This window comes from Schistocerca cancellata, chromosome 1, assembly GCF_023864275.1.
Source record: "Schistocerca cancellata isolate TAMUIC-IGC-003103 chromosome 1, iqSchCanc2.1, whole genome shotgun sequence".
In the NCBI taxonomy this organism is placed as follows: Eukaryota; Metazoa; Arthropoda; class Insecta; order Orthoptera; family Acrididae; genus Schistocerca; species Schistocerca cancellata.
The window spans coordinates 432,759,548-432,778,599 of record NC_064626.1 but is presented as its reverse complement, the minus strand read 5'-3'; the positions used below and the strand labels follow the sequence as shown (position 1 = coordinate 432,778,599).

General features: G+C 39.3%; 1 protein-coding gene across 1 annotated transcript in view; it reads left to right on the top strand.

The window, feature by feature from the left end:
• Positions 1–4,642, top strand: part of LOC126176433 (protein CNPPD1) — a 40,974-nt gene extending 36,332 nt beyond the window's left edge. Inside the window, exons 5-6 of the mRNA XM_049923593.1 lie at positions 775–942; positions 3,829–4,642. Of these exons, the coding sequence (XP_049779550.1) occupies positions 775–942; positions 3,829–4,422 (762 nt within the window). The 3' untranslated portion in view covers positions 4,423–4,642. The remainder of the gene's footprint in view (positions 1–774; positions 943–3,828) is intronic.
• Positions 4,643–19,052: the final 14,410 nt, after the last annotated feature.

The window sequence follows — 19,052 nt, the reverse complement described above, 5'->3', positions numbered from 1 at the left end:
TGAACACAATCATTAGATGGTTAAACTTGGAATTGAGGTGGTCATTGTCCAACATAGTTCTGATTCTGTGTACAAGAGCATTCAGCATAACTCTCTTGTGAGCTAGATGGTGGAAGCTGCACCCATTGACATACAGATTTGTATGCAACAGTATTCCTATATATTTTTTGACGTAGTTTCCTGCTTTCGAAATTCATTTTTACCAGCGAGAGGGAACGCTTTCTATCACAGGAGTTTTGAATGAAACTGGTTTCGTCGGGAGCCAATTGCATGCAAATCCCCCGATACCCTCATCATCTTCAAATTCTTGCCCTCCTAGAGCTTCTTTAGTGGCCCAAACAAATGGAAAATCACAGAGAGGATGATAAAGTTGTGTCCACTGCACATTTTAAAATTTTGTGACTGAGTTGAGTATGTATGGGATGTGGCATTGTTGCGGACATAATGGTGTTTGAATCAGTTCGTTATCAAACTCATTGGAGTACTCGAGAACTTTCTATTAGTTCAAATTTCCGGGAAAGGTGGGATTGTAATGTTTGTATGTTTGTACAAGTGTATGATAAGAAATATTATGAGAGGGTGTTACTAAAACTCAACAGAAAATGTGAAAAATAACCCAGTGTCCATGTGTATTTTACACTTGAAGCTTATTGTAAAACTACCTTTGTGTATAAAATATGCCTGCAAGAAGTAATTAACTTGGACAGTGATTCATCACTGTGTGTAAGGAAAACATATTTTATGTCACTTTGTCTTTTATTTACATTGTTTCAGAATTGGGAAGTCTTTGTGAGTGAACAGAATTTTTGGAAGAGGCTCTGGTGTCTCGAGAAGCAGATTGCATTACAAGAAGGCAAGCGGAGAGGTTGGTTTACTTATACAGACATGGAGAGACTTCTGGAATCTGTAGACATAACAGCATTAGTGAATGCAGTTCTTACAGTAAGTGCAATTCATAAGTATTAACGATTTAACTGAGCAATATGAACAGTATGGTTGTGACATCTCATAGATTTGAACCATACAATATTGTCAATACCAGTCTCCCTAGCTATCATGTTAAAGATTTCTTGATATTGGATGCTCTCCGAGTAGATCTCAGTATTGAAGGGTGGTTAAAAAAACTACTGTACATTAATCTGTGTGTAAATGGCTGATTATTTTTATTTGGCTGCAGAATAAATGAGGTGGATAGTGCCAAGAAGAGGACATGTTCCAACAGTTGATATGGAGTTACTTATTAGCTTTACTCCTGGCTTGAAAATGTGGGTGCAGTCGGCTGAATAGAGCTACTAGCTTTCAGTTTTGACTGTAATGGCAGGTGTGTGCACTTGAATTGCTTTCACTGCATTGATGCACCTATACCCAGTGTGATCCTCCCTCTTTCCACACAATAGATGATGTCCAAGCATATTTTTCCAGCCTGTTGAACACAATACACTGGCAGCATGTGTGAGGTCTAGATCTAACAGGGTGCAAACATGCTGAAGGAAACTTCCATTAATGAATAGGGTGATGATGAAAGCTTTATGTCCTGAGATTTTGAAACTAAATTAATAAGGATCTTTGCCCTTAACACACAAATATTTACTTTCTCAATGATCTGAGCATGCATGGTGGATTGACTATAAGCTTTTGACCTGCTATAACCTCTCACCACCTCTTACAAGCTCTGCAGAGAATCTTCTGCAGATCAGGCAGGAATAACATCCTCGGAAGACAGGATGTGGCACTACAGTACAGCTACTGCCTTAAGGCCTTCTACCGCAATAGCAGATACATGCATTTGATTTATTTTATTGGTTTGTTTATTTTTTTGAGGTGTTGGCAACACATTTGCCAGGGTAATTGTTTTAAATGTGGATTAGAAAAGTAACTCTTTTTCAACAAGTATTCTGGTTTTATGAGCAGTTGGCCCCTCTATATACTGGTCTTTATTTTGCCACACCTTCAGGATGGAGGGCAGAGGGGAAGGGCTTCAAATCAAGACATGAAAGTATTAACAGATGCATGTGTCTTTATTTAAACTAAACTAAATTCCGTTCGGACAGGCCATGAGGGCCCAACAGTACCAACTAGCCGCCATGTCATTCTCAACCTACAGGTGTAATTGGATGCAGATATGGAGGGGCATGTGGTCAGCACACCGATCTCCCAGCTGTATGTCGGTTTACGAGACCGGAGCTGCTACTTCTCAATCAAGTAACTCCTCAGTTTGCCTCACAAGGGCTGTGTGCAACCCACTTGCCAACAGCCCTCAGCAGACCGCATGTTCACCCATCCCAGTGCTAGCCCAGCCCGACAGTGCTCAACTTCGGTGATCTAATGGGAACCGGAGTTACCACTGCGGCAAGGTCGTTGGCTGTGCCTTTATTTAGTGCAACTAAAGAAAGGATGGGACATAGTGGTACTGACTCATGCTCTTTGCTTAAGTTCATCAAACGAGCCTGGACACAAAGTGCCAAATGCCCCTGAATTGCAAATAAAATGTGCTTGATGTTTTCATGTAATTTGACGTGTGTTCCTTTGTTTATTGCAGTTGGGTTACAACTAAAAAATGACAGGTATTCTGATTGTGCATGTAGTGTGTATCAAATGAACCATCAATCCAAAAAGTTTAAAGACTGGAATAAGAAAACAGAGACAAAGGTGATTATAGTTTCAATGCGTCAAGTTTTTCTAAATTTTCTCCTGCCAGTTCAGTATGGTGTACAGAACATTCACCATGTAAAACTCAGAAAATTTCTTTGCGATGTTGTTTAACCTGTGCATCACATTCATATTTTCTTCGGTCTTGGCGAACCACCAATGACCCGTTCTGTACTTTCTCGTTTTGTGGTGGTTTCATATTGTTAGCACTAATCTTGTAACCCATGACGATTTATTTCAAGTAAAGAATTGTCTGAATATTGAATTTCAATAAACTTGTGCCAGATGACCCTGCATTGTCATTTTCATTTGGCAATCAATATGTCTGAGACAGACTTTGCACTCCCTTTCCTCTTCCTTAGAACATTCTAGAGAAGTCTTGAACTCTTGATTTAGAAACGTTCTATTGCGATTTGTGACGCAACAATGTTGACATATCTGTCCACTACTTAATGCTTCATTTTCATGAGTGACTGGTCGAATGCACATTTTTTTTATTTACAATGATTGTTATTTCAAGGTGGCACTGTATTTACTTGCTGAAATCGCTTACATGCTTGGGGTAGTACCACTCTGGGAACTTTCAGACTGACTGTGTGTGTGTGTGTGTGTGTGTGTGTGTGTGTGTGTGTGTGTGTGTGTGTTTTAATGGCACTGCATGTTAAAGAGGGGGGAGGATCAGGTGGAGTATAAGAGCATCACGACCAAAATGTGAGGTTATGTTTCCACTAGTTAAAATAAACTGAACACATGAAATTGATGCAAAGTCCTTCACATTTAAAACTTTAAAATGAAATTTTGCTATATAAGCAAGTGTCAGTAAATATTAAGTTTCGTGTTTTTATAATGGAAGTGTTAATATAGCTACTCGCCAAGTACTTCAGGTATCAAGTACATCAAAAAAGATGGAAAATGTCACTTAAGCTTTCAGAAAAGGGTATTGTCCCAAAGCTTAGCAACATTTTCGATCTTGTGTAAGTGGCTGTTACCACACAGTGCCTGAAATACTCTGAGCTTAGTCTGCCCATTGTTTGTTTTCTGCTTGAGGCTTTCAATGGCCATATTTTTGTTGTAATTTTCATACCTTCTGGTTAGTAAAAGATATTTTTAAATAAAACATTCCTTTTCCCTTTTGAAAAGTTTCAAATGATACATAATAGACTTTTGTTATTTTTTTAGGTGTCTGCTGTTTGCATAACAAGTTACACTGTAAGTGTTTTGGCTCTGCTAGGATCTGCATTTATTGTCAGCCAAATACCAGGAAATGCCATCTCTCGGAATACTCAAGACGTCAGTCAATCAGCTGCTGAGATACCTCAGAATTTTACAGCTAACAGTGAGCAGGAGAATGCTGATGCCGTGGTTACAAATTTCATTCTTGCCTCTCTCGGGTCATCTGATAGAGACAACACTGCCGTGTCGGTTGACTTCAATCATAATATTGTCAATGAAATTGCAATGAAGTTGTCAGAACAGTCTACAGAAACTGTGGAAGGAAATGGAACTGCTTGCCCTGCTGTAATAAATTCATACAGCTTTGATGATGAAATTAGTTGGAAACTAGTGAAGAGCCTAGTGGACTGGTTTTGGCACCACTCGTGGCTACAAAATAATAATCGAAGAGGTCTCACTTACTTTGACCTTACAACAGCACCAGGAAATTATTCATATTCCTCTTTGCATTGGATAACATTTATTGCACCGTGGTCATTGAAAGTGCCACATCATATGGCAGAAATGTCACCGGGTGAAGTAATCAGCCTTTTTCAGTAGAACAAGGGAAATAAAAAGCATTAAATTTTACAAATGAAGATAACTGTTGTTAAATACGAGATAGAGCTATTTTTGGTAACTGCTTTTCTATGTACAAATAATAAAATAAGTTCGTGCTACCTGCAAGTGTACTTGTTGATCAAATGCTTTTTAAAATCAACTAAGTCTGACTGTGAAATTCTTTGAGATTGTGAATAACATCTATAACTTTAGTCAAAAATTTCTTGTTTTTATTTCCTCTCTCTTGCAATTAGTTTTGTGAAGTATGTGAAAATAAGACTTGTGCCAAACCCTGTTGCCTTTTTGTCTCAATAGTGAACTGTGCATTGCACCCGAGTATTTAACTGAGCTTTGCACATTTGACTTTCTTGGTGAAATTTATATATTTGTGGAGAGGAATGGTTGTATATAAAAAAAGCCATTACCTTAACAGGAGGAACTAATTTAAGTTTCATTGTTTTTAATGTTCTTGGTGCCTTGGCGGGTGAAGAGCTTTGAACATTCAAGACATGTTGTGCATGTGAAAAATGCTATAATGATTAGGATCATATTTTAAAGAGTAAGAATATCCATTACTGGTGCGTAGGTTGATGGGATTGTGGACAACAATCCTGAACACACTAGGAGATAAAACTAATAGAGCATTGTGATGAAGTTTAGATTGGAGGCTGTGTGTATTTTAGTGTAAGAGTATTATGATACTTAAGTTTTGTGTCTGTTGCAGATACATTGTTTTCAGTGAAACTGATGATTCCAATTATTCACACTGTATCAGCTACTGGCATAGTTGCTTTCATAAGGTGCTGTGAATAATGGGGTTATACATATTGATCACAATCCAAATGGTATTCACACATAAGACCATCACTCATAGCACTTGGCGAAGATCAGTAGGTTAGTTGTTGCATAATTGTTGACACTTTTGTGAAGTGTCATGAACAGTTGGGCATTATTGTATATGTATTGTGGAATGCCATAAAAATTCATTTCTGAATTTTACACACAATGTTCACTGTATGTGGTAGCATCATCTAGAGTTATTTCTTTTATTTTCCTACTATGTCATTTCTGAGCCACAGTTTGGATTAAATTCAGGTTTTTGAGTGGGGAATATCACACAGAGTGGCAGCTTGCCTGCAAAACCTGGAAAATTGGAATCAGATAAATTGAATTCACTACAAAACTATGGGGAACATCAGGGAATTCAGGAAGATTTGAATTGAGGCACTTAGGGGCAGTAGATCTGTTCATTGATAGAAAGAAACATTCTCAGTTATTTTGTGGAAATTTATGCAATCTACTGAAACAATTTGTTTTGGAATTGCCTGAGAAAAAGTGCAAATGGTCATTAAACTTTTGTAATACTGGTTACCTCATCACAGCTATGTCTGGCATGCCTGCCAACCTCAGAAGTCTTTGTTATTGTCTGTGGCTCTAGGGCTGTTTCTAATTGAAAGCTCGGTAGTGTGACAGAGTGTAACTTGTGCTTGAGGATTTGTCACATAGTGTGAATTTGACATTCACACAAAACGAAAGGTGGGTGCTTTAATTTAGTGAAACGTGAATTCTTAATTGAACACACATTTTGTAGATCTGCATAGAACGTTCAGATTTTGATTCTTTTTTAATTAATTTCATTGTTCTATGCCACCTTTCTTGCGAATCATGCTTCTAGTTTGCTGTATTGTGAAAGGAAGGAGTCATATTAGATGCCTAGTAAGTATCATTCTGTTGATACTACATTTCATGACAACAGTTCATAGTGTGTACCTGTGAGGATTTATTATATGTTTGAGGTTATCACTCAGTGATACAGCATGGCAATGAATGACAGTAGCAAAGGAATTTCAAAGTATGACAAGGTCTTAAAAGCTATAGAGTTGTTGGGAAAACTGTGAATTCTAGCTGAACTTTGAATAATTACTAATAAGTAAGGCAATAACTGAAGAAAATTAATTTGCTGCCTTCAAAACTAGAAAAGTATAACTTGTCTCACATACAGTGGAAACTGGTTAAGGGAATTACATAATTTCCATCCGGAAAAGTCTGGAAATTTTGGGGAGGGAATAAGAGACTTAAGTGAAGAACTGAATGTCATTGCAATAAGCGACACAATCAAACTTCACACCAGAAAGCTGTTAGAGAAGACTGAAATCGGAGAATATATAGAGTGTATATGGGACTGTTAACACAGAAAGATGGCACGGTGTGAGAGTTTCATGATCAATCCTTGATGATCCCAAGTAGCAGTGGTCTACAACTGGCAGGCCACTGAAGCTCAAAAACTGGTCCACCAAAAATATTTAGAAAGTTCATATTATGTACTCAAATTAAAAAAAAAGATTCTGTAAATAACAATTCATTTGAGCTCTACTCTCATAAATTTCTCAGGTAGTGTACAGTTCACTGCTGAATAATTAGTATTCTTAATGGTTGTATTGTATTGCATGGAACTGGGGACCTAGAAACGACGGAGAGGCTTCGTCCCCACTGTAGCCCTCAGTGGTTCACAACCCGACAACAGGCTACAGCAGGTCCACTCACCCCACCACTGTCTCACACCGAACCCCCATGGGAAAGTCTCACACCAGCAACCACTGACATAGTATAACTGAGGCGGAATAAGGGGAACCAACCCGCATTCGCCTAGGCAGATGGAAAACTGCCTTAAAGACCATCCACAGACTGGCTGGAACACCGGAACTCAACACTAATCTGCAGATTTGTGCTGGGGACCGGCATGCTTTCCCGCATTGAATGCACAGTCTTAATAGTTAGTTATAGGTAGAGACACGAAAAAATGTTTTTTTTTTTTTTTTTTTTTTTTTTTTTTTTTTTTTTTTTTTTTGCCGCATTCGGTGCTATTTTCTACCAGGTTCAATGATTTCGTGTCATTTTACAAAAAACTACAAATTTTCGTGTTAAGTTTTTGCTTTACTGTTTCGACGAAGTTTTCCTGTCCTTAGTTATAGCTAGATTAAATACATAGTTTGTATGCATTGCAGCGCAGGGCAGCATGCTGAAGAGTGGAGGCAGAAGGGAGCAAGCTGGCTGGTCAGCGAAGCATGTTATGTCGATCCACATAAAAGCACTGTACACATGAATGTAATAGAAGAATTTTATTTAATGAACAAGGAAATTTTATATATTGATTTCAGACTCTGGCAACCTGGAACTGCCAGCACTTTGTCATGGTCTTCTTTGACCTACATAAGACATATGACCCAGCTTGGCACCATCAAAACTTAGTTATCCTGCATGACTGGGGTTTTTGCAGCCACTTTCAGATTTTTATTCGCGAGTTTTCTGGGTTTGAGTTGGCATTTCACAGTGCCCCTCGAATCCAGGAGAAAGGTATTCTACAAGTTTCTCTGTTAAGTGTCACACTGTTTCTTATAAGTAATCAGTGGGCTTGTAACCTCTGTTGGGCATCTGGTTACCCCGGCACTCCATGACGTCGATTTGCATCTGGTGCAGCTCTCACCTGGTAACATCTGTTTAGTGCAGGCTCCAAGGTGCCATCCGACGGGCCTCTGGATGGGCTGTCTCCCATGGCTTCCAGTTTCTCCCTCTAAAACACAGGTTACGCATTTTCGCTGTCTACCCTCACTACACACTGCCCAGAAATTTATTTAGATGACCAGCTTCTAGGTAATGGAGTACAGTCCAGTTCCTTGGGCCTTATTTCTGATAAAAAGCTGATGTTGCTGCCTTATATTCACCACCTGAAGACTTTTTGCATGTGCGAGCTTAATGCTGTCCGCCTCCTGGCCCACAAATCTAGGGGTGCAGATCGCACTGCTCGTCTTCATCTTTACCATGCTCTGGTCTTGTCCAGACTAGATTATGGTAGTCAGCGGCTCCTTCCACTCTGAAAATACTTGATCTGTAGAAGTGGGGATTCCCCCCTCTACAGATATGATGGAGCCAACTCCTGGTTTCTTACACAATCACCATTTGCTAATTCCGTGACCATCCCATGTACCCTGTTCTCTTCATGAACAAGGGATGTCTCCCTCTTGATAATTGCCAATGGGTAGGATCGCCAGTTGGAATGTGTTTCACTTCCCACTGTCGGGATCTGCATCTCCACTCATTGGAATGCACTCGTGTATTTCCTCCCACACCCCACCTTGATGGTGCCTAGACTATGGATTAGGACTGACCTATCCCAGGGTCCTATGGCTCTGTATCCACTATGGTCTTCCAGCATCTTGTACGTTCCATCCTTGTAAAGTTCCAGGGTGCTACTGTCTTCTACATTGATGGTTCTGAGATGATAGGTAAGGTGGGATATGCTTTAATGTCGCTTAATGGCTTAGAACACGTTGCTGGGATCATGGGTGTTCATAGCAGAGATGCTAGCCAATAACAGGCCCTCCAGTTGGTTACTCAGGTGTCCCTCCACAGTGTTTTAATATGTAGTGACTCAATGAGCAGCCTGCAGGCAATTGACTGATGCTGCTCTCGTCACCTTTTGGCCACCTTCTCTCTGCCCTTGGCTGTGCTGCCTGCTCAGATGTCTTTCTCTGGCTCCCGAGTTGTGGGTATCCCAGGGAATGGACTGGCTGACCGTTTGGCTACAAAAGCAGGTACTTACCACATTTGTTTTCATTATTCTGGCTGTGGCATATGCGGATCTTTGTCAAATCTCTCTCTACCCAAAAGTGTAATGACATATGGTATGCTACTGCTCTTAGTAATAAACTTCGTACAATCAAGGAGACTGCTGCAGTTTGGTGCTCTGCTTTCCACCCCTGTTGGAAGGAGTCCACTCTCTTATGCTGTCTACACATTGTTCATACTGAGTATAGTCTTCCAGATTCCTTAGTTTTAATATTAGCAGATGATTCACAGATGGGCGAACTGGAAGTTCAAAGAAGTGGTTTTTATTTTTCAGATAAAAGATTTTGCTTCGCTCCAGGAGCAGGGGTATTTTTTTATGCTTGTACGGAGTGTTTCAGTATTATTGAGGCTTCTAACATTTCTTTTGCATCAATATGGATCCTAAAAAGTGTGAAGTTGATAGTGAAAATAGGAAGTTTTTGACTGAGTGGACTGAACGGTATTGTTTTGTGTTGCCTGATAGGCTTGGAGCTGTTCCACTTTGCCTTGTATGCAACAGAACTGTCACTCTTGTTAAAAGTGCCAATTTAAAATGATAGTGTGAAACAACTCATCAAGAGTTACATAAAAATTTTCCTGCTGGTAGTGAAGCTCAAGAAAAACTGCAGGCACATGTATCTGCTTTTCTGCAGAACACGCCTGGCTATGCCATAGCGGTAAATGAATCGTGTAACATTGTTGATAAAGAACAGTCTGTTTTTGGGTGTGTTTTGGGTATTGAAAATAAAGAATTTGGGGAAGAATTGCGGACAATATTGCCACTGAAAGGCAAGACTCTCAATCAAGACTTTTGGTGACTTCATGACAAAATCGAACATTAATTACATTAAAACAGTGTCTCTTCTAACTGATGTGGCCCGAGCCTGATCGGCAAGAAGAAGGGCTAGTAAAGTGAAGCAAAGATATGAATGCTGGGCTACTATCTTATCAGTGCATAATTCAACAGGTAGCTCTTTGTGGAAAACTTAGTATGACTCTGAAAGAAGTAATGGATATGTTGATAAATTTGATTAATTTTATGAGGTCTCATTCTGCTATAAGGCACAGACAGTTCAAAGAGTTTATTTCCAAGTGAGATTTGGCACATTCTGACTTTACTACAGTACAATCATGTTCGTTGGCACCGAGCGAGGTGGCGCAGTGGTTAGCACACTGGACTCACATTCGGGAGGACGACGGTTCAATCCCGTCTCCGGCCATCCTGATTTAGGTTTTCCGTGATTTCCCTAAATCGTTTCAGGCAAATGCCGGGATGGTTCCTTTGAAAGGGCACGGCCGATTTCCTTCCCCATCCTTCCCTAACCTGAGCTTGCGCTCCGTCTCTAATGACCTCGTTGTCGACGGGAGGTTAAAACACCACTAACCCATGTTCGTTGGCTAAATAAAGGTCAAGTAATTAAACGTTTTTGGCAAATAAAAGAAGTAGTAACATAAAGAAGTAGTAACATCTTTCTTAGTAAACTTGCATTCACAAGAAGCGTGGAACCATTTGGAGTTCCTAGCAAATGAATGCAGTACTCTATCTGTGGCTTTCTTAAAAGATATTCTGAAACATTTAAATGCACTCAATACCGAGCTAGAAGGAAATGAGACATTAATATTTGGTGTAATACAAAGTGTGTCTTCTTTTCATCACAAGTTGGTTATCTTTGAAAAAAATACTGCAAGTCAAGAATTTTTTCACTTTCCAACAATTTTTTAATATAAAAGTAATTCTGAAATAGACATTTCAGTATTCTCAAATTTTGAGTCAGTTCTTAAGAAAGAATTCGCAACTAGATTCCAAGACTTCAGAGATACAGAAGCTGTCGCTATTCTTAAAATTTCATTTTGAAGTTTCTGCAGTGGCAGAATGGACAGATGTGGCTACAAATCTGTTCTGCCTTTCAAAGCCGTCACAGCAAATGGAGGTAATAGACTTGCAGTGAGACATGTCCTGCAAACATATAAAACTGCACCTGCTGTAGAATTTTGGAGTAAACTTGTCCCAGAAAATATGAGAACTGCAAAAAATTAGCCCTATTCTGGCTACTATGTTGGTTCTGCATATATTTGTGAAATTTCATTTTCAAATAAGAATTTCTTACTTAAATTTAAGAAACTGGCTCAAGACCACAAATGTAATATCGCCCTTGATTTCTAATACAAATTTCTATTGTATTTCATACGGTTTTGTGAGTGACAATTAGAATAAAAAATTAGGAATATGAAGTTTTTCTTGTCGACCTCAATAAAAATTTTCAAAAGCTTCTGGACGCCATCTAAAATAATGTGCGGACCCCGGCCATTAGGCTATAAAGTGTGACAATTGTTAGAAATATTGTAACACCTTACAGGAAGACATGCAGCTTTGAAACAAGGCAGCACTTCTGAATAACAAAGTAAGTCACCACTCTGTCAAAGTTGGTTCAGTTGTTAGCAGTGTGGTGGGAGGTTTTTGATTGTGAGTGTTGATGCTGTGTGGAGAATGCATTGAAGTTGAAATGTAAGCACCAGAAACAATTACATGCCATGAAACATACTTTTGCAATTGATTTTATAATTCTTATAAGTTACTTTAAGTGTGTTAAATTATATTAAAATGATAGAGTAGTGCAAAGGATGTTCTGTTGTGATAATTGGGAAATGATTTTCTTGGGTTTTGTCTATTGTGGAAATGAAGGGTAGGCTTTAACCCTATCTGACTTATTGTATTATCTTTTCATTACTAAGCCTAACAAGTTTTACACAGAGCATTATTGTGATATGCTTGTGTTTTTTCTGTAAAAAGATTTATAAAGCTACAAATGTGCTAACTAACGGGGCGAAGGAAATAATGGTTGTTCCACCATGGCTGCATAACATTCTGTATTGTATTTACTTCGTGACTTTTTTTTTTTTCTCCCATTGACCAATTCCAAGCACTAGGTGTAATCTAAGCACAAGTTGCTTTTCATTCCATTATTTCAATGATTGGTTCTCATCACGGACAACAGAGTAAACCAAAAACCGCTGTAACCACACACACCAGACAGCTGAATTTGACATTTTCACCATAAAGTGAGCAGCTTACTGGTTGTGTGATTAAGCCCGCAATTACAGTCATGACCCATGGGCAAAATGCATACAGTGTGCTATTAAAAATTGCGTCTTTAATGGCTCCCTGTCATTGATGTCTCACCTGAAGATGAAGATGTCTGGCAGGTGCCCAAATGAAGTATCATGCATGATAGTAAACAATGATGGACTGCTGGTGCAAAACATCAGGAATTCAGTACACTGGGAAGATTCGTGGACTTACAACTGATACGTATAGTTTCCTGTGTGTGCTTGTGATGTATGATAAAGATGTCACCATTATGAGACCTGAGTTTCTCCTGGCATATACAACTTTCAAATAACTTCTGAGAATTCAGCCAGGTAACACTTTCAGCGACCGCCAATATTATGGCGTGGTGTTCTCCCTCTGAAAGATCGGCAGTCGCTGAAAGTGTTACCTGGCTGAATTCTCTGAAGCTATTTGAAAATTGTCACCATTAGTACACCAAAAATAACAGCCTAGCTAAGGTTCATTGGCTATATATAACAAATAAATCTCAGTTCTACTGCTTACATTTGATAACTTAGCATTATTGACCTGTTATGTGTTTATGTATGGTGGTTCAGGAGATATTTCACATGATTTATAAGGTGATTAAGCATGTGAAAATAAACCAATAAAGTTCTATGAACAGCTGTCCAATTTTTGATCGTTACAAACTGGAGCGGGTTGAAGACTACACACATCCATGACTGAATGCAAAGACAAGTGTGAATATTGCTTACTGAAAAGCTGTGTAGGCACTATGGTGGGCAGAATAATGATGGGGCAGATGACTGATACATCCTACAAGAGGTGGGGGGCTCTCTAACAGATGGCAGTTGTATGACGTTACACGGAGGAAATGGCTGTAAGCATAATCAGTGTGCAATTGTGGGTTGGGTCATTGAGCAGTTGTGAGTCCTTGTGCATGTCCATTGTTTCTGTGAATACCTAAATGCCGCATACCTTTAACCCATGTAGAATACGCAGACGTGTTTTTTTGTGTTCGGGTACTGTAATGGCATGCCCTTGAGGCCGTTGCAGAATACGAGAGACATTTCCCTGATCGACGAACCTCCTGTGTCAGGGGATTCCCAGGGTTTTTCAGACATTAAATGAATCCAGAAAACTACTCAGCATACATGTAACATCAGAATGTGATGCCATACAATCAGCTGAGGAAAGAAGGAAAGGGAAGACATTATTGTCGTAGTACAAAGGTATCCCAGCACCAGTGTATGGAGCATAAGCTGTCAGCTCGAATTTCCACAAACATGAGTGTTGCGTATGCTACATTCTGAGGGCTTGTATCCACTTTCGTGTGCAATCTGTGCAAGACCTGCATCCAGGTCACATAGTAAGCAGACAACAATTTTGTAATGGTTGGTTGCACACAGACATCACGCAGTAAACTTTATTTGCAGATGAGGCTACATTTACATGGAGTGATATTATGAACATCCACAATTCTCATACATTGGTGAGAATGCACATGACACTAGAGAAACAAGATTCCAAATTAGATTCTCAGTGGATGTCTGGTGTGGTGTGATTAATAGATGACCTGGTGATAGGGCCGTATTGCTGCCAAATCGCATGACAGCCGCAGCGTACACACGTGCTGATAGGTGATGTACTGCAATATTGTGAATCACCGATTCACTGTACCAGAAAAGTATCTCAGTATCTGGATAACACATTTCCTCAAGATTTGATTGGTTGTGACGGAGCTATTAACTGGCTGCCAGGTCACCCAACCTAATACCATTAGACTTAAGTTTAGGGGGCAGATTGAATGGGGATGTGTACGTTATGAAGGTAGATAAGTGTGCAGAACTTGTTGCTCCCATCAGCGATGCTGTTGCCCACATTAAAGCCGCTGAGATGACGTCCAGTGTGCAGCACAACACCCTCCAATGTGTCGACAAGTGGATTGAGATGGGTTGGTGACGTTTTGACCACCTCTTGGTGGTGTATCAGTTGTCTGCCCCACTATTATTCTGTCCACCACAGTGGCTGAGTAATATTCACACTTGTCTTCATAATCATTCTTGGATGCAACCTGCTCAAGTTCCATAATGATCAAATATCGGACACATGTTCATAGAACTTCTCTCGGTTTATTTTCACATGTAGAATCCCTGCATAAATGATATTCCTCCTGAATCACCCGGTATATTCTCAACAACAGCTAATATCCCAGAGAGAAGTTTTATTTACTGCCACCCAAGGTATATAAAAGTGGAGGTAGGTCATTCTGGCGAGCAAAACATTCCCAGACTCCCTCACTCGCCATTATGTTATGGAGAGGATACAATCATTCAGCAGGATATGGAAATCATTGTGTGCATCGAAGGAAAATAGCTTGTTTCATGTCAATATGAACAAGGGTTACTGTAATTGCACCAGAGGACAATTAATTAATATTACTTGAAAGATGATAAATGTTATTTATCAGAGTTTTCGCAAAGGTGAGCACTTGAAATGTGAATGAATAGTTCAGTGCAGATGTGCAGAAAATTTCATGTGGTGGGCTAGACACTTAAAAATAATAGTGTTAGCCATAGTGGTGGCATAGGGCGGCTGTTAGGATACTTTCACGACGTGATAGTCATGTGTTTAAAACTGATCAGGCGATCACACAGTTTTATTGTTAGATCTTAAATGAAATAGCTTTGTTTTAAATGTATTTTTTAAATTTCTAATAGTTTTCTGTGTGATTTTAATCGTCATATCAACTTATTTATTTGCTTTCCTTCTTTCATTGTATCACTCTTTTTTCATTTGGAATCTTTGTGCATGCGCTTTTAATTATTTTCATTCATCCGTCATAACATTTAAAATGTTTGAAAATACTGATTTGTCAGTTACAGAACAAAAGACAAAATAATGTCTTTATATTCACTATGCAGTGTTCAAAAAGTATTTTCATTACATGATGTATGTTTTTTGATGATAACCATTACACAAACATTTAAGATATAAATTTTTGTTCGTCTTGGGCCACAGTTGAGACAGTGTTTAGTTTGCTGAACATGCCTGCTCCGTCCTGTCACATAGGTCGTCTTGAGATGCTTGTCTGTCCTATGTCTTTTACTTTGTATGTGCAGAGTCACATTTGTGGAAATTATTGATGCCATTGAATCTGTTTGGATTTCTCCTCCACTTATCATCTTTACCTCTCCTTTTGTTGTATGGCCAATCTCTGCTGGCAATGTTGCTGCTGCTCATGCACTGAGGATTGTGGACTATTGCCTAATCCAGTTCCTCAACAAAATAAAAAAATCCATTGTGTCTTTGGGGCTATGAACTAACTCCCACTGCAAGTGAAGTAGCTCTGTAAGTTCCTTGCTGCAGAATTCACCCATAGAAATGCTGCCTGTGACGTACATTGGGCTGTTTGAGAATTCTTTTTTGCAAAAGTATCTTGGCATCTCCGCGGTCAATGTCGAATATCTTGCCTGCAGGTACATCAGCAACCCCTTCCTCTCTCCCACTGCCACATGTTCAAACTGCCAACACGTTCCATACATTTACCAAAGGCAAATATTAAAGACTGTTGTCACACTTTTTGCCCTGCAGTGGGCCTACAATAATTTCGGACAAAGTCACAGAATTAGCGTGATCGTATGTTAATCTGCAACATAAGAAATTAGTCCACATATATAAAAATTGGACACGTCTGTTAAGAAGTACTTTTTTGTGGCTTGTTAAATGTATAAAGAAGTCTATATTTTCCCAATAATTGTTTAAAAATTTTCTGTAAGTTCAAAGTGCAAATGAACAGAGGTAAAAACCCTATAATAAATTTATAACATTCCCTGGCTAAAGATTTTCCAAGCGGATGATCTTGCAAAAAAATAGTTCATTGTCATAAATGTATCTGAGTTTGAATCGAAATATGCTCTTTATACCTGTGCAGTTTTCATGTGGTGTACTGGTAGTCCATTAACAGGGTAATCGAGGTGGAAGATTTTACCTTTTGTCTTGGGCGTGTAGTTGAGAGTATGTTGAATCCAAGTTTTCTAACTCCAAAACGCTCGCGACATTTTGTGACCAAAAAACCAAAAAAATTTGGCACTTTCTTCAGGTTTTCGCCTATTACGTGAAAACTGTGCGCACTACTGAAAATTTTACTATTACCAAAATCAAAGGGCATTAAATTTTGCGTCAAATGACGCACTTAAATGTCAAAATCAGTGTAGCCGTTTGCACACAATTAATTTTCAAAGTTTGTTCATTTTTGCACACTTCGCTAAAAAGTCGACTCCAACGCCTATAATTCGAAAATGGCTACTCCAAATGAAAAATGTCGTGTTATCAAAGCTGTAGAGCATGAAATTTGGTATTACAAAAGTATCTAGTCTTTGGCACTATTACGCATTCATAACTTGAAAGCCAAAGTAATTCCACTTTGTTGGTATTTGTAAGTCAAAGTTATTGAATGAAATGAAATTTCCAGTGGGAAGACGGCCCTCTGATCAGCACGTGTTTTTTGTGTATATATTTTTCAATTTTCTTCATTCATGTGTGTTCATTTTGTCCATGCCTTAATTGGTAAGAGTGGGTTGGTAAAATGAAAACAAAAGTACGTAGTTGTTGTAATGGCCAATATGTATTTATGTATGTATGTAAGAGTAATATAAAAATGTGTACATATGAACAAATAAGAGACAATATAAAAAACAACTAAAATACCAGATTCACGTTTTATCAAATTTCAGTTCCATCGAGGTCGTTCGGGAGATTGCAGCTCCCGCTCCAGTATCCGACCTTCCGGATCAATTGCAGCACTTTCACCAGCTTCCTCGTCCTGGTACATATCTTCGATATCTTCCTCATCCTCATCGAGCTCAATTTCTCACAAGATAAACCACAATAGCGTTCGCACGTTGAGGAGCAATTCCATCCAGATTTGCGACGTCCACGTACTGCTGTGCAGTCTGTTTAGCACGCGGAGGGAACCATCTTCAGTAGCGTGTGTGGTGCCGCATCTTTAGTCATCGTCATGAGAAACAAGCCTGATAAGTTTTTCTTCGAGCCTCACTGGCATGGACCAATTTTCTTCCCCTGCCAAGACTGCACTTGATTGTAGGATCGCAATGAGTGCTACCTTGCTGCGTTCAATGTTGGCCGTCGCCTTTCAAGTTTGGCAGATTTTCTCAGGGAAGTCTCAAAAAAAAAAAAAAAAAAAAAAAAAAAAAAAAAAAAAAAAAAAAAAAAAACCGGGCTCGTCCAAAAACCCGGGCTCGTCCAAAGTCACGCAGTTGTAATTCCCATACAGTGCTAACGTCAGCTATTCTCCTGCCCATGCTAGGACGTTATCAGAGACTGAGAGACTTGCACTTTGAGATGTGGCTTTTGCTCCTTAAGGTTTAGTAATTTCCCTTTCTTTTAGAAAAAAAAGTGGTATCACATCCTGTAAAGGCATGGTTGAAAAGGGCAAATGCAAGATCGAAATTGAAAGACTTAATGGGTACCACATTCCTACCGATTTCCCTTTTCCAGGTTTCAGGAAGTACAAGTTGTTGTAGTTGTTTCCTTGACCCGTTAGAACAAGCACGTCAATGCCTGCCTTCATGATTGCCACACTATCGTATTCAGAAACTTGGAAAATAGCTGTTTTCCCAATTAATACATTCTCATCTTCTTCTGCCTGTAACACTTGAAGGAAGTCCATCCTCAAATTCCCGCACGAGCACCAAAATCAAGCAGTTTATGTTGCTCTCATTTGCGAGAAACTTCTCCTGTGTGACTGCAGCATTTGTATCTTCATCGAAAATAATACACGAAGAAGAACCTGTTGTCTTTAAATGAGATCATTCAGGAGACAATGTTTCCCTTTGCGAAGAGTCAGTTGGGTAGCCATTGAATATAGCTGTGATTTCGGATCCGTAGTGTTTTCTCAAAGAGGTTTCCTATTTCGTACAGAAGGCTCCAAAATTTTCTGATGTGTGTAATAGCCTTATGGAGCAGGTGACCACCATTCATCAGAAAGTTTATTTTGGATACTTCATTCTATTGGAGAGTTGTAAATGCATTAGAGAAACATGATTTTGTACTCTTATCGGTACTGTCTTGGGTGAACAACGGCATAGGATATGGGGAAAGTTCAAATGAGAAACAGAACTTCAGGTCTTTATCAGATTGCTTGATAATGCAGAGTCATGTGAACAAATGGTAATTGGTTTATGGTAGGAATCCTCTTCTTCCCTGTCTTTAGAGCCAGAATGCAGGCTGCAGGTGTTGTATAACCCTGAGGTTGCGTTGAAATGAGACGTTTTTAAAGTTGTGTCCTTTAATTGTGGCGATTCCCTTAATTCCTTCTACTAAAGTCTCATGACAGTTTACTGATTCTTCACCAGTCATGCCACTACTTGTTCGCAGTTCGTGGTCTAGTGGCTAGCGTTGCTGCCCCTGGATCCCGGGTTCAATTCCCAGCCGGATTAGGGAGTTTTCTCTGCCTTGGGACTGGGTGTTTGTGTTGTCCTCATATCATCATCATCATCATCATCATCATCATCACCCGTGACAGTGGCTAGATTGGACTGTTTAAAAATTGAGACTTTCTATGGGCACTGATGACCATATATCAAAACGCCACTGCTTATTGGCATAAGCACATTGCATTGTGGAAAATATGGGTGTTTTAACAGCCAGTCATTTAGTTTGTCACTGCTGCAATTCGGTTTCTGCAGGAAGCTGTTAAATCCATATGTTGCTTGCTTGTTTCTGATGATGTATCACAGAATTCTCATACATTTTGAAAAATGTCATGTGAAGATACCATCCCTGAAGTCCATTTTGTGAGAACATAATCTGAAAACCCACGTCCTGATTTAAATCGCCCTTCACTTTCATTGTCATTAAAGTTTGCTCTGTTTTCATATCAGACCACACGTCACACCAAAATTTATCACTTCGCCTAAGGGTGGAGTAACCT